The sequence below is a fragment of the Theropithecus gelada genome, chromosome 6 (assembly GCF_003255815.1).
Source record: "Theropithecus gelada isolate Dixy chromosome 6, Tgel_1.0, whole genome shotgun sequence".
Classification (NCBI taxonomy): domain Eukaryota; kingdom Metazoa; phylum Chordata; class Mammalia; order Primates; family Cercopithecidae; genus Theropithecus; species Theropithecus gelada.
This window is the reverse complement of record NC_037673.1, coordinates 164,222,723-164,237,575: the sequence shown is the minus strand read 5'-3', so window position 1 is coordinate 164,237,575 and position 14,853 is coordinate 164,222,723. Positions and strand designations below refer to the sequence as shown.

General features: G+C 39.9%; 1 protein-coding gene across 5 annotated transcripts in view; it reads right to left on the bottom strand.

Annotated features, from left to right (window-relative positions):
- Positions 1-14,853, bottom strand: part of TENM2 (teneurin transmembrane protein 2) — a 985,093-nt gene that overhangs the window by 198,410 nt on the left and 771,830 nt on the right. For 4 of the 5 annotated variants that reach the window (XM_025389009.1, XM_025389010.1, XM_025389011.1 and 1 more), the window contains one exon: positions 4,495-4,700. In XM_025389009.1, the coding sequence (XP_025244794.1) occupies positions 4,495-4,700 (206 nt within the window). The remainder of the gene's footprint in view (positions 1-4,494; positions 4,701-14,853) is intronic. The other variant, XM_025389012.1, reaches the window with a different exon arrangement.

Here is a 14,853-nt window from a genome sequence, read left to right as displayed (position 1 = left end):
GTTCGAGTTAGTAGCCTAAGAATGACTTAGATTGACTTTTTTTTTTCCTGTCTGTGTCTTTAAAAACGCAATGCATGATGTCAAAACTGCTGCATTTAAAGTACAATATAATACCTACCTTTAAAATTGGCAAAGTTTTAGAAACAATAATATTACATTTATGCAAGTGTTCAAGTAAATAAAATGGGCATTTCCACAATGCTGCTGGTGAGTAGGAGTGTGATTGGTACACATTTTCGGAAGGAAAATTTGGGAATATAAATAAAATCCTTAAGGGTTTATTTTCAAGACAAGCATTGAGGATACACATGAAGACCAGTCACCAGGGCAGGCCTCATAACATTTTATGTTTAAGTCATTAGGGATCTTCACTGATATTTCTGGTGCTCCTTCCAGGGGACACCATCCGATGGTACTTCCTCTTCCACTAAAGTTACGATGTGACTGCTTTGGTTGATATGAGAAGGGCTTAAATGATATGTGTGACTTGCAAGCAGAGTTCTGTAGGAATTGGTACACAATTCTGCATCTACTCCTTTCTTTGTTCCTGATAGTAGAAGTTTCATAGGTCTGTGTCCGTGAATGAGGTTGACATTGAGCAAAGGCCTCGTTAACCTAAGAGGGACATGTGAAGCAGGGTTTTCTAACCTCAGCACTGTTAGCATTTGAAGATAGTGTTAATTCTTTGTGTTGGGGCTTCCCTGTGCACCCCAGGGTGTTTACAGCATCCTTGTCTTCTATCCACTAGGTACTAGCAGCAACCTCCTCCCAGCGTACCAGAACTATTTCCAGGCGTTGTTAAATGTTTCCAGGGTGGGAGTGGTGGCAGGGCAAAATCACACCTGTTTGAGAGCCAGTAATGGTGTAGCATAAACAAGAAGGAAAAAAAACACCTTTGTTCTTTGAAGCTACCATTATTCCAAGGTTCTTTTTCTTCCCACTGCAATGGATGTGTTTTATTATAGCAAAAATAATATATAAGCATTTAGCAAAAGGGGGCTGCTTTATATTAGGAGTGTTTTTACTTTTTCCTTTTGTTTCCCTGTTTCTGAAACTTCTGCAATGAAATGTAGTTTTTTTCTTTAGAAAGAAGAAAAAAACTAGAAAATTAATTTATTAAAAAATCGATATTTGCATAATTGCCTATCTATATACAGGATTTGCTAGGGCTATACAGAAATTCTAAGTATAATAGAATACTCATATATTATAGCTTTCTATTGTGCTTTAGTTTACAAAGGGTTTTCCCATCTTACCTTTGTTGTTATTGTATAATTACAACAAAGTATTATGAAGCAGATTACATAGGTAGAAAAGGAAACTGAAGCTAAGAGAAGTTAAGGGATATGCTCAAGGTCCCCTGGTTAATGTGTGGTAGAGTCTACATTCTGGACTTTTTCTCCTATGCCATGTTTTCTCTGTATCTCTATAAAAAGCCAGTTTCAAAAAGTCAACTGGGACAGACTCTGATTCTTGGGAAATTTAAGCAGGTATGTAATATCCTTGGACAAGGATACTAAACCTTGTAGGCTCTTGGTCAGAGCATGGCACTCAATAAAATTTAAACAACCATTTCATGTAGCACAGCCAATAGAATTTCATATTCTCCCCCCACCCCACCTCTTTCACTTTCTCTTTTTCCAGCTCAAATGGGTCACCTTGGCTAGACTGCCAATCCCCATAGAACTTATGTTCCTTGATAGGATATACCAATAAAAATGAGAAATTCTATAATGGTTCGAGACGTCAGTCGCCTGTCCCCGCAAAGAGCTAAGCACTGTCTCCTTGAGGAAATGTATCTCATCAAATGGACATGAATGCATGTAATGACAGCAAATGAATGTGAGAATATATACGGAATCTTTTTCTTTCTTTCTTTCTTTTTTGAAAATAGCACCCCTATATTGTACCTGTCTTGTGAATTTCTAAGCATCGGCACGGTGCCTTGCTTACTTGACCCCTCAACACACAGTGAACTTTCAAACTGGCAGCTGGACTGAAACCTCAGCACACATCAGCCCATGCCTATTCATTTCCCTTCCCTTGAAATGTGCAATGGGGCTGTCTCTGGAGTGGAGCTATTTTGAGAGGACAATCACTAGAACAATCACAGTCTAGGCAGGAGATGGACAGTGCAGCATAGCCACAAAGGAAGAAAAGACATTGTCATTGAGGATTTGAGTCCTGAATGTCAGAACAGCAGGGAAGCACGGTAAAGTATGTTTCTGCCTGCTGTCCACTGCCACTCAGTTACAGAGAGTTACCAACTTGACTTGCCATGATCATTGGCTTTTCCATCATTCTGGTTTCCTGCAGCATGCAAGAGAAGAGGGCAAGCAGAGTTTTGGGGGTAATGTGGGGAAGAAGCAGTTTTCTTAGCAAAGCTCTTTGCATGCAACTGGCTGAGAGGAAAGTTATGCTCAGCTATGCCCGGAGGCATGCTCACACTTACCTCAATAATGCCGATAAGTAGATTTCACTACTATAAATCCTTCATTTTGCTACAGGAGAATCAGTGGAGCCTGAAGATCAAGGACACCACCTAACAATTTGCGTAATTTCTGAGAGCAGCACCCTGCAGCCTGGCCAGAAGCTACAGAAATGCGCCAGGGATTCCTTTCAGCTGAACTCCTCTCCTTGTCTTGATGAGAATCTCTTTGAAGAGCAGATATGATTTCTGTTATCAAGAGTTCTGCTTGGTCAGGGGTTATGTTAACTCATCTCCAAATAATCAGTGTCTAGCCCTATAAATATTTTTTCTAGGTGGATGGATGGATGGATGGAGGACTCATTGATTACCACGTTACATATTGGTCCCTATAGCATGGGCTGTGTATGATCATAAAAATCTACACAGCTTTTCCTGCTCAAAAAAGAAATAGTCCTTTTAGTTCTTATATTGATCATTTTAGGCTGTAAAGATGGGATTGCAAATCAGTTTCATCTTGAGAGTCAACAATGGTCGATTGGTAGTGGCTGCCTTGAGAGTTATATGGGAGCTATGTGTGCACTGGGCTCAGTAAGGAAAAGTGCTGCCATTGATTAGCAATGTCTGCTATGAGCTAAAGGTAAAGAAATTGTAGCCTGACTACTTTGCATTTGCCAATGGTTTTTTTTTTTTTAGTTTTAAGTTCTTCCAATTGAATTTTCTAGATGAATTGCCTTTCCAACACATTTCAAAGTCAGCTTTGACTGGATATATGCATGTTTTGAGTTTTTTCCTAATGTACCTTATGTTCTTCCTGGATTTGAGGGCAAACGAGGCAGGAAAAACCAACTTGTTTTTTTCACAGGATATACAATTCTTATTGGAAAAGAAAACCAAACTAGGTAGGTGTTAATTTACCCCAGGTGTTATGTATAATAATAGAACTTCTACCAGAACAAATTAAGGGAAGAATGAGAGAAAAAATAATGAAATCCATAATGTAATCCAATCTCTTCATTTCCAAGGCTGTGAATAATCTCACTTTCATAGCGCCAAGGACTTCCCAAGGAACTTAGTACAGGGAAGCCACAGAGAAACATCTGCTGAATTTTGGTTTATGTTACATTATTCTTTCATATATAGTGAGATGTCTCCCAGTGATATTTTAACAAATTAATCCAATAACCAGAACATCTGAACAGAAAGTACCAATGATTAACCCCTAAACCTATTTAAGCTGTTTTCATCAGGTTGGGATATTAGCATTTATTTTTTGGAGATAAAATTCACAGGACACTGTGAATAACTGTAAGGTAGCTTTTGTGATTTTACAATGCCATGGTTTGAGTGTATTCACTATGTTGGGTAAACCATCACCTCATTTCAGGCCATTACTATCACCACCCCCAAAAACCCCATGGCAGTCAGCCCCAATTCCCAGTTCCTGGCAACCACTAACCTCCTTTCTGTTTCTATATATTTGCTTATTCTGGAAAATATACATAAATGGAATCATGCAATATGTGGCCTTTGGTATTGGCTTCTTTCACTTTGCGTAGTGTTTCATCCATGTTGTGGCATATAACAATACTCCATTCCTTTCTATATCTGACTAATTTTCCATTGTGCGGCTATATCACATTCTGTTTAGTCATTCACCAGTTGGACATTTGGGTTGTTTCCATTCTTTGGTTATCATAAATAAGACTATGATGAACATCGATATATACATTTTTGTAAGAAGATGGTGTTTTCAATTTTCTCTGGGTATACACCTAGAAGTCGAATTGCTCAATCATACGGTAATTCTATGTTTAACTTTGTGAAAAACTCTTTTCCACAACAGCTGCACCATTTCTCATTCCCACCAGTAATGTACAAGGGTTCTCATTTCTCCACATTCTCGCCAACATTTTTATTATCCATCTTTTAATTATAGGCATTGTAGTGGGTGTGAAGTGGCATATATATATATATACACACACACACATATATAAATATATATGCATATACACACACATATATAATTTTTAAAAAATGCTTGATTACATCAAACATGGTCATACCTGGGCATGAGATGGTGGAAGTCCTCTTCTTATGTAAACACCAAAGAGAGCATCCTTCCCGAGGGAGATGTTGAACTTTAAGAACTGGGGCTGACTGATGTGAATTTGTGACCTCCAAAACACCCCCGGTGGGACTTCTTGTGTTACCCGCCGACCCACTTCTGCCTCACCACTGTCTATGCTGCTGTTTTTCAATGACCAGGGCACTGAAAAAAAAAAGGAAAAAAAAAAAAAAAGGAATAAATACCAGTCAGTGACATGTATACATTAGTTCGCTCTGTATTTCTGTTTAATTACATGCCAGGTTTTTTTTTTTTTTTTCTGTTTTAATATTAAGATTAAACTCATGGCAAGTTTCTTTTTAAGTTACAGCTAAAACATTTAGGTTTCAAATAACAAAGCTATAAATGCACACCCCAGGGCATCTGAAATCTTGGCACAATGCTCTCTAAAATTATGTGATTACTCTTTACTGATCAAATATAATCAGATCTGGAGCCTGATAAATACATGTAAAGCTTCCAACTATCCCAAATGTGACTGGGATGTAAAAATTACCAGCAGGGGAGGGGAGGGTGATGTTAATTTGGCACCAAATTTAATTCTTGTAGCCTTTCATTATTCTTTCTAGACACAAATACACTCTGACATTTTCAACAAAAATCAGCTCAGAATAAATAAAACAACTCAGTAGAAAATGAAGATTTGAAACTCAAGCAGATCTTGAGTTAGAGGGAGAAGTCTAAGAACCGCAGGGAAACAGCATCTCTCCTTCATTGACATTAATGCATCTCTGTTGCATTATTTAAAATTGCTTATGTTGAAAATATTGGTTGCCCACACTCAGCATCCTTCAGAACTTTAATAATTGGAATTCCAAAAATATCTATTTTTAAAGTGGAGTTCTTAAAAACAATGAACCAGTCAGCACCTCCTATATTCTACGTGTGGTTTCTCTTGCAACCACAGGATTAAGGAAAAGCTGAGCGTGACTAGCAGTTGCCCAAGAAAAGCAAGTTAATCAATCGCTGAGAGCTTCATTTTCCTTATCTCTAAAATGGGGAAAAAAAATCTCATAGTATAAAAGTCATTTGTGATTCCTTCAAATTGATTCTGAACTTGGTAAGAAACATAAAATAGTATTCTTCTCTATTCCTAAGAACTTCTGAGTCAACTGAAATCAAACAGAAAGAACTGAAGTCATTTTTGTTTTGAGGGGAGTCTTTTCATTTCTGGAACCCCAATCACTTTGGTGACCTTGTAGATCCAAAAATTTCTTCAGCTTGATGGGCCCAGGATGCTCCCCTCGACATTCTGTGAAGGACTAACTCTTCTAAAAATATTTATCTGTCATTTGGCCACCAGATATTGCAAAGGTTTCAGATAATCTGGAGAAATGATAAAATTGCTAAAGACTGGCCTAAATGGTGAGTGAACCTGTCTGACTCTGTCTCTTGGTCCCAGTTTCTCTATGTGTAAAATGGAGAGATGACACTTTTGGTTCTCTGAAGGTCTTTCATGTCTAAATTATAAAAGAAAACCACAAAGTGATTTGAAGATATAAAGTTTTTCCCTCTTATTTTCTTTAACATATGAGGTGATTGTTTTTTATGCAGCTCAATACAAAGCCAGCAGGGACTTAAAATAAAGCAAGAGAAACACTGGTTTGGATCTTAAGAATAACCCTTTGACCTCTAGGAAAATAAAAGTAGGGAATGAGGTCTGAAAGGGAGTTTGGAAGCTGCCTTCACATCTCATCTTTAAAAAGAAAATGAACAGCCAGAAGTCCTGAGTGGTTCAGACCTTCAGATGGGGACTAGATGGTTTATTTATCAAACATTCTGAACTTCTGTTTTGTTTTGTTTTGTTTGTTTTTTGAGACAGGATCTCGCTCTGCTGCCTAGGCTGGAGTGCAGTGGCACGATCTCAGCTCACTGCAGCCTTGACCTCCTGGGCTCAAATGATCCTCCTGCCTCAGCCCCCTCAAAGTAGCTGGGACTATAGGCATGGACCACCATGCCTGTCAGCTTAATTTTTTTTCCTTTTTTTCTTTTTCCTTGTAGAGACAAGGTCTCACTATATCGCCCAGGCACTGGTCTCAAACTCTTGGGCTCAAGTGATTCTTCAGCTTTGGCCTCCTAAAATGCTGGGATTACCTCTGTGAGCCACCACATCCAGCAGGAACTTTTAAATGTTGGCTAACCTTTCTAATGGATACTGATTACTTACCTGTAGGGGGAGGAATATGGCATCGTGTTTAAGAGCAGAGACTCTGGGCTGAAATTGCCATGGTTCAAATCCTAACTTTGATATCAGCTAAGTGTATCTTGCTGTGCTTCGGTGTCCTTATGTGTATAGATGGGACACTATTTATTTCACAGGATTGTTATAAGGTTTTACTGAGTTTAGGCTGTGTAAAGTTCTTAGAATAATTTCTGGCACAAAATAAGTATTGTTACCTGTAAGGTCCTAAGCCTAAACTGGGTGTTGTTTATTTGGGGGTTTTGCTGAAATAATGGCATGTCCAGGGGGAAACACTTGTTATAACAACAAGTTGAGCAGGAGCTCTCATTAGTATACACTGGAAACTAAATTTTAGTTTAAAATGCTGCATTTGACACCCCTTCCTTGGGGAAGGGATATAATAAAAAGGAGCTGGTAAGGAAGGGACATAGTAAGAGAGCCGCCTGCAGAAGAAGAGTGTATGGGTCTCTGATAGGTACCAAAAGAAACCCCAGCAATCAGCATGGCAACAAGTTAAAGAAATGCTTTATAAATACAAAAAAAAAAAACTTTAAAAACATGATTCATCTTTAACTTAATAAGCTGGGCTTTCCTTTATGTCTGTTGGGCTTTCCGGCATTGCTGGTTAATGGACAGGATCTGAAAAAGAGGCAGGAAATCAGCACCCACGAGTGTTCTAATCTACTGTGGAAACCTAAATGGATCGTGATGTCAAGCCAGATGCAGATGCTGGAGATGTGCAAGGGAGCTTGTCTCCAGAGAGCAGCTGTTCTGGAAAATTCAGACAAGGAGCCCCAAAGCTTCGGTTCTTATAGCAGTGAGGTCCTCTTCCTTTACTACACCCTAGCTTCAGGACACTGAGGAAATTAGCTCCCACTACCAGCCAGCACAGGCTACTTCTCAGTAGTCACAGTGCCCCCTAGGGTTTTAGATCCTCCCTTCCTCATCGCATTCACTAAATAAAGGAGTGCACCTCCGGGATGACAGAAGTCAGAAGTCAGAAGTCAGACAGAACTGGGTTTGAATCCTGGCTCTGTTTCTTTCATGTTGTGTGACCTCTAGCAATTTGCTTAAACTCTCTGGATTTCCAGTAGCTTTTTCTGTAAAATGGGAACAATAGTTCTAACTGCCTTAGAGGGTGTGACAAGTAGAAGTACACAAAAGAGAGATTAGTATAGTGCCCAGCATGAAATAATAGTGCAATAATTGCTAAGTTCTTACATGGAATGAAAAAAAGGATGCAAAACTACGTGGGAAAGCATGTGGCTTTCTTTGCAGAGTAAGGAATTCTCTAAAAGACAAAAAATAGTGTGTGCACATGTAATATACATGAATGTCTATGTGTCTATTTGTATATATCTAGCTCTCTATCAAGAGTCTAATTCTTCTGGAATAGACTCATTTATGGGGACAAGCTTAAAACTGGGAGTCATGGCCTGGTTCAGCTCAAGTGCACCTTCACACTAAAGCTGTACGTTCCTTTACAACACCACCCCAACCACTCTCCTCAGCCAGACAAATTGTTTTCTTTGTGTTTCTATAGCAATTACGCTTTTCTGCTGCCCACAGCAGCTGTTGTTAGGTATTGTACTTGATTTTGCATGCCTGCCTAAGTCTCTGTCTCTGGATACTGTGCTCCCTGAGGTCAGGCAGAGATGCAGATTCATCTCTAGGTTCTCTAAGCTTTGCACCTGGCAACTGTAAGTGATCTATAAATGCTTACTGAACTGGATCAAACTATACAAACCCATCTGGTGGGGTATTGTAACCAAACCCCTGTGATGACAGGGTAAAGTGAGAGCCTTAACAAAGATTTACTTTGAAAATCTACATGCGTAAGGAAAATGGATATGCTGTCATCAAGAATAGGCCAAGGGATACATCCTGTCATGCATGACTCAGCAAGTTTGGAGCACAGGCGCACAGCTCCACTTATTATGTAATCATGCCACATGAGGTGCATTAGGTAACCACTCACGTGAGCTCATGCTTGGCTGGGAGCTACTGCTGCCTGTAAAAGGTATAACTACCCTGCTGATGCTGTACATACAGCTTGCACCCAGGCTCGCACCCAGACTCACATGTGCCTGGAGAGAGAGAGAGTAAAGCCGTGTTGAAACTGTCTATGATTCTTCGAGTGCTCTTCCAGCTACCCACCACTCTCCCATTGACTCCCTTCAGACCTCAGTTAGAACCTGACTACATGTAAACTGAATTTTATTTATTAAATAAAATAACCTTTTGGAAGCTCTATATGAAATTTACTATTGAAAGAACTTTTCTTGTGGATCCTTTTTTTTTTTTTTTTTTTTGAGACGGAGTCTCGCTGTGTCTCCCAGGCTGGAGTGCAGTGGCCTGATCTCGGCTCACTGCAAGCTCCGCCTCCCGGGTTCACGCCATTCTCCCGCCTCAGCCTCCCAAGTAGCTGGGACTACAGGCGCCCGCCACCACGCCCTGCTAGTTTTTTGTATTTTTAGTAGAGATGGGGTTTCACCATGTTAGCCAGGATAGTCTCGATCTCCTGACCTCGTGATCCACCCGCCTCGGCCTCCCAAAGTGCTGGGATTACAGGCTTGAGCCACCGCGCCCGGCCTCTTGTGGATCCTTTTGAAGAGTCATGAGTAAATGCTTAATTTGCCTTTTGTGTAAAATCTTACAACAAACAAACAGACTGGGAGAGGTGTGATACAGGGAGAAAATCCTTAGATTAAGAACCAAAAGTCAAGAGTCCTAGTCATGACTTAATGACTTTGAAATGTTTGTGGAAGGAACAGGTGTAAATGAACGATTCTGTTGAAGTTCCATCCTTGTTACTAAGCATCTAGCTAGTTTTAGGCAGGTGTATTTCTCAAAGTCTCAATGTCCATATCTATATAACAGTGGCTTGGACCCAAAGATATCTTAAATGGCATTCCTCATTAGCCTACTGTGGTCTCTAGAGTGGGTCAGGAGGATCATTGCTGGGTATATGCTATGAAGAAGTGCGAGTGTGTGTGTGCGCACGCGTGTGGCGAGGGGACAGGGTAGGGGTTTGGCAGGAGGGAGGAGGAATTATTAGAAAGCTTTTAGGCTTTGTTGATTAACAGGTGACTTCACTTTCACAAGCTTGATTTATTTAACAGAAGATATCCATATTGTTAAACAAGCTAGTGTTTGCTTTCAAATTAAGTTCTTCAGGTGTGTAACTGAATTACACTTTTGCAAAGAGGGGTTTTCACTTTTTACTCAAATATATGTACATATATATATTTTCACATGAAGTCTTTCTTTCTCTCTCTCTATATATACAGTCATGAATCACTTAACAACAGGGATACATTCTGAGGAGTACATTCTTAGGCAATTTCATAGTTGTGTAAGTATACTCCCACAAACCTAGATGATGTAGCTTATTACATACCTAGGCTATATGGTATAGCCTACTGCTCCTAGGTTATAAACGTGTACAGCATGTTACTGTATTGAATACTGCAGGCAACTGTAACTCAGTGGTACTTGTGTATCTAAACATAGAAAAGACAGTAAAAAATATGGTATGAGAGATAAAAAAAAAGAATGGTACACCTGTATAGGACACATACCATGAATGGAATTTGCAGGACTGGAAGTTGCTTTGGTTAAGTCAGTGAGTGAGTGGTGAGTGAATGTGAAGGGCTAGGACATTACTGTACACTACTTTTGACCTTGTAAATACTATAGACTTAGGCTACACTAAATTAATAAAAAAGTAACTATATTATAACATTATGACAGCTAAGATGTTGCTAGGTGACAGGAATTTTTTAGCCCCATTATAATCTTATGGGACCAGTGCTGGGAATGTGTGGCCAGTCGTTGACTGAAACACTGTTTTGCCATGCATGACTATAATCTACAGGTCTTATTCAAATTTGTCAGTTGTTACAGAAATATTCATGATAGCAAAAGAAAAGTTTTTAAATATACTTTTAATAAATCTTGAAAATGAGTGTGTATAATTTTTGTAATTTTAAAAACAATGAAAAAGAGAAAAATGTACAAATACTTCCTCCAAAGAGATAAAAAGAAAAGGTGTTTTTCCGTAAATTGCTATAGCCAGTATGGGGAACCATCTCAGTGACTGTATTCCTGGAGGTCAAATTTCTGGGCCGATGTCCAGGAGGATGGATCTCTGTTGTTCTCTAAGGTCAAAGAGAGCAGCATCAAAGCCACGCTGAGTCCCATGAAGGAGGACTTGAAGCTGGGCGTCCCTGAGTCACACCAGCTGTTCCAGGACCACCAATATGGTGAGTCCCTCACCTGACACCACTGAGAGGCAGGCAACAAGGAAACAAAGTAGTTAAGATTTCTATCTTTATCTTCAAATGTCTAATGCTTAGCTAGACATTTTAAGGTCTAGCTGAATATCCTCCTATTGAAAAGTTCTGAGGCCTTAAGGAGGCGACGTTGCCTCGTGGAGCTAGTCAGCCTGGGTTTGAATCCCAGCTCTGACAGCTACCAGCTGTGTGCCTTTGGGCTAATCACCAGCCCTCTCTGAGTCCGTCTACTCATCTGTATGTTGGGGTGCTTCTGCATATTGTACCTAACTTGTAGGTACTTCTGCATCTTTCTATCCTGTCTGTTGTGGTGCTACCTAAAAACAGCTGTAACTACTTTTTTTTCGGATGGGTTGGGGGTGAATTTCTGATGGCCTAATAAAAAACATAGGCTGCCTACTGTAGGCACTATTAATGAAAGAGGGACAATGGGTGGAGTGGGCCATAATAAAACTGGCAGTCATTTTCCAGAGCAGCTGAAATCAATATACAGTGAGTGGCCGGTACGTCTGCAGACTGGGAGGGGCAGACAACAGGTCACATGTATTAAGATACGATGATCAGAGAAAACTGCATCACCAGTGCATTCTCTGCAAATTGCTGCTGTTGGTGTGTGGTCTAGCTGCTTCTCACATGGGCAACTCTGTGCAGTCTGCTTTATTGAAAAGCAACCAGATTTTATTTACTTAACAATGATTAAGAAATGTCCTAAGCAATGTTGGGTGGGCCATACATTCATACTTCCATGCAATAAATATTTATCAAGCATTGACTATAATAATAGGTATTCTTTGGTCAACATCAGAGTTGGGGTGTATGTTGTATTTCCATTATCTCTTATCTAGGCAGCCTGTTGTCCAGGGTCCTGTGAATACACTTTGAGATTGAATTAGGGGCATCAAGAGAAGAGGCATTAAACAGCATCCTGTAATCATTCTGTGAGAACTCACTGGTATCCTTGGGTTCTAGGCAATGACTGGGCCTGGCATCCTGGCATGCAGGACCCAGTCCAGTTCATGTCTCCCAGAGCTGGGGCTTCCATGGCAAATCTTTCAGTCTATCAAAGAGCTGCACAATGAAAAGTGTAGATGATGATCATTTTGCCCTAAGAAGCATGTGCGTAAGATACAATGGTTCTGGCTAGTTCATCTTTGGCTTAGAGATGAGATTTCTGGGTTTTTAGAGGCAACATTCTAATGATCAATTTTACAGGATAGTCCAACTCTATAACTCCACGGAAGATTGCTCATGTAAATGTGAAACTATTACCTATATCTGAAACATGTAACTAAAATTTCAACCAGTTAAATAAGACTGATGTTGAGCAAAACGACAGCCTTCCATAGCCACATTAGGAGCTAATCATTTCAGAAAATGTTGCCATAATTCATTTACAGAAACAGCGAAACTATTCCCCAAACAAGTGATAAAGGGAATGGACTCATAGTCATACCAGGGAAATGAAGCCGCATATTAATACTTCCTAACTTAACCGAACTCCGGAGGCACCTCGGCATAAATCTGCCTTGCAGATTATTCTGCCTCACATATTTTTATCTATTGCAAATAAAATTGAATTCAGAATATTGCTACAGTCATTACACCTCGTTTCCATTTATTTGGGAATCAGGACAACCATCTGAGGGTTCCGTTTAACCAATAGATAAGTGAAAAGATTCTTCCAAGGACCTTAGATTCACTGCCCAAGAATACAGCTCATCCGAGACATCAGCAACCCATCAGCCTTCACCCTGCTGCTGGCTGGCTATACTTCAGGAATGTAATTCCATCCTGAAAGTCACTGCTTCTGTGATGGTGTTCACAACATCACACAATAATGACTTTTAGAAAATGTTTAGCTCTTGGGACTACATGTGGCTTTTACATCTTTTGAAATTTCAATTCATTGCATTAGATAAAAATAGTCAACTCTTTGCCGCTGGGAATGTTAACAAGTATTTACACCTATGACTCTCCAGGTGAACTTGCTCCTGCATTAATATTTAGTTTAGTTTACTGTTATTGACAGTAGCTAAAATTTATTGAGTGGCTGCTAATCACCATGTAATCTCCTGATACTCTTACAATTTTTCCTGTTTTTCAGATGAGAGAACTGAGGTTCATGGAAGATAAGTGACTTACTTAGGGTCATACAGCTTTTTACTGGTAGATCTGTAATCAAAACCCACAACTGACAGACACTAAAACCCATGTGGCTCACCCCTGTGCTGACTGCATTAAGGCCCACAGTCATCCCTTGGTATCCACAGGGTATGGATTCCAGGACGCCTGTGGATACCGAAATCTGTAAATGCTCAAGCCCCTTATATAAAATGGTGTAGTATTTTCACATAACCTATGTACATCCTCCTCTATAATTCAAATGATCTCTAGATTACTTATAATACCTAATACAATGTAAATGATATGTAAATAGTTCTTATACTATCATTTTTATTTGCATTTTTTGTATTATTATTATTCCAAATATTTTCAATCCGAGGTTGGTTGAATCTGTGGATACCTGTGGGTATGAAGGGCCAACTGTATATCAGAGGTATACCAGAGGTGCATACTTAGAGATCACAGACCAGATATCTGGGTGTAGAAGTCAATTCAGAAAGAGAAGTGTGGCCAATGAGGATATGGGAAAATGGACAGAAAGGGAAATTGGATTTCATTATTAATGCCCATGTCAAGCCACCATGATGCTATGTACAACAGAAACTATGCAATTTAGCATGGGGCTATGGATGGCAATCAAAAGCAAAAGTCCACCGGTATAAGTGCATGTAAGTTGTACCCATCCGCAACAATGGAGAACAGCATGGCCTCCTAAAGGAGGGGAGTTGTTGGGTTGGTAATTAGGATGTTGGTATATTTGCCAGTAGACGTGCAGTAATGGGGTGTTTGGCTCAAACATAATGACCCTTTGCCCTTCTGGGAACTTCACCGACTTTGGAAAAGCCCCATATAGGGAAGTGATCATTTCAAAACCCTGGGCTGTGTTCATTGAGAGGCTGATGAGAGCCAGCGGAAGAATTTACCAACCTCCCTGCTAATCTGGCTCCTAGTACCATGCATTAAGCCAACTAGTAAAAATCATTATGAAGTTTTTGCTGAAAGGGCAAGTGTAGAAAAACATGTTTCTAAACAGAATAACAGTCCTTGCCATTTTTTTCCAAGTTGCATACCATCTGGAAATTCTAATTTTTTTTTCAAAGGGTAGGAAGGAAATGTGCTCCAGGCACAAATAAATGTTTACAGCTGAGTTATAAACCGAGAATGGTAGGGCTTAAAACAGACAGGCTGGCAGTGATGGAACTCAAGCTGCAGTGAGACAAATAATGCAGTGTGCAGGGGGCCAACTTGGTGTACACATTGGCCCTTTGGAATAGGAAGACTTGCTTGCTGCTGACCTCATCAAGCCAATGTTGGGAAAAAATCCTCATCTGGGGCTTGGTTAATTCTTAGAAGGTAAAGGAAAAGGTGAAGTGGTATTGTCTATCTTGATATTTTGAAGGCAGTCTTCACCTTAGTTTTATTTTATATATATATATACACACACATATATGTATGTGTGTATATGTGTATATATATATATTTTGATACGGAGTCTCGCTCTGTCACCTAGCCTGGAGTGCAGTGGCATGATCTCGGCTCACTGCAAGTTTCGCCTCCTGGGTTCATGCCATTCTCCTGCCTCAGTCTCCTGACTCTCTCCTGGGTCTATAGGCACCTACCACCCTGCCCGGCTAATTTTTTTTTTTTTTTTTTAATTTTTAGTAGAGATGGGGACTCACCATGTTAGCCAGAATGG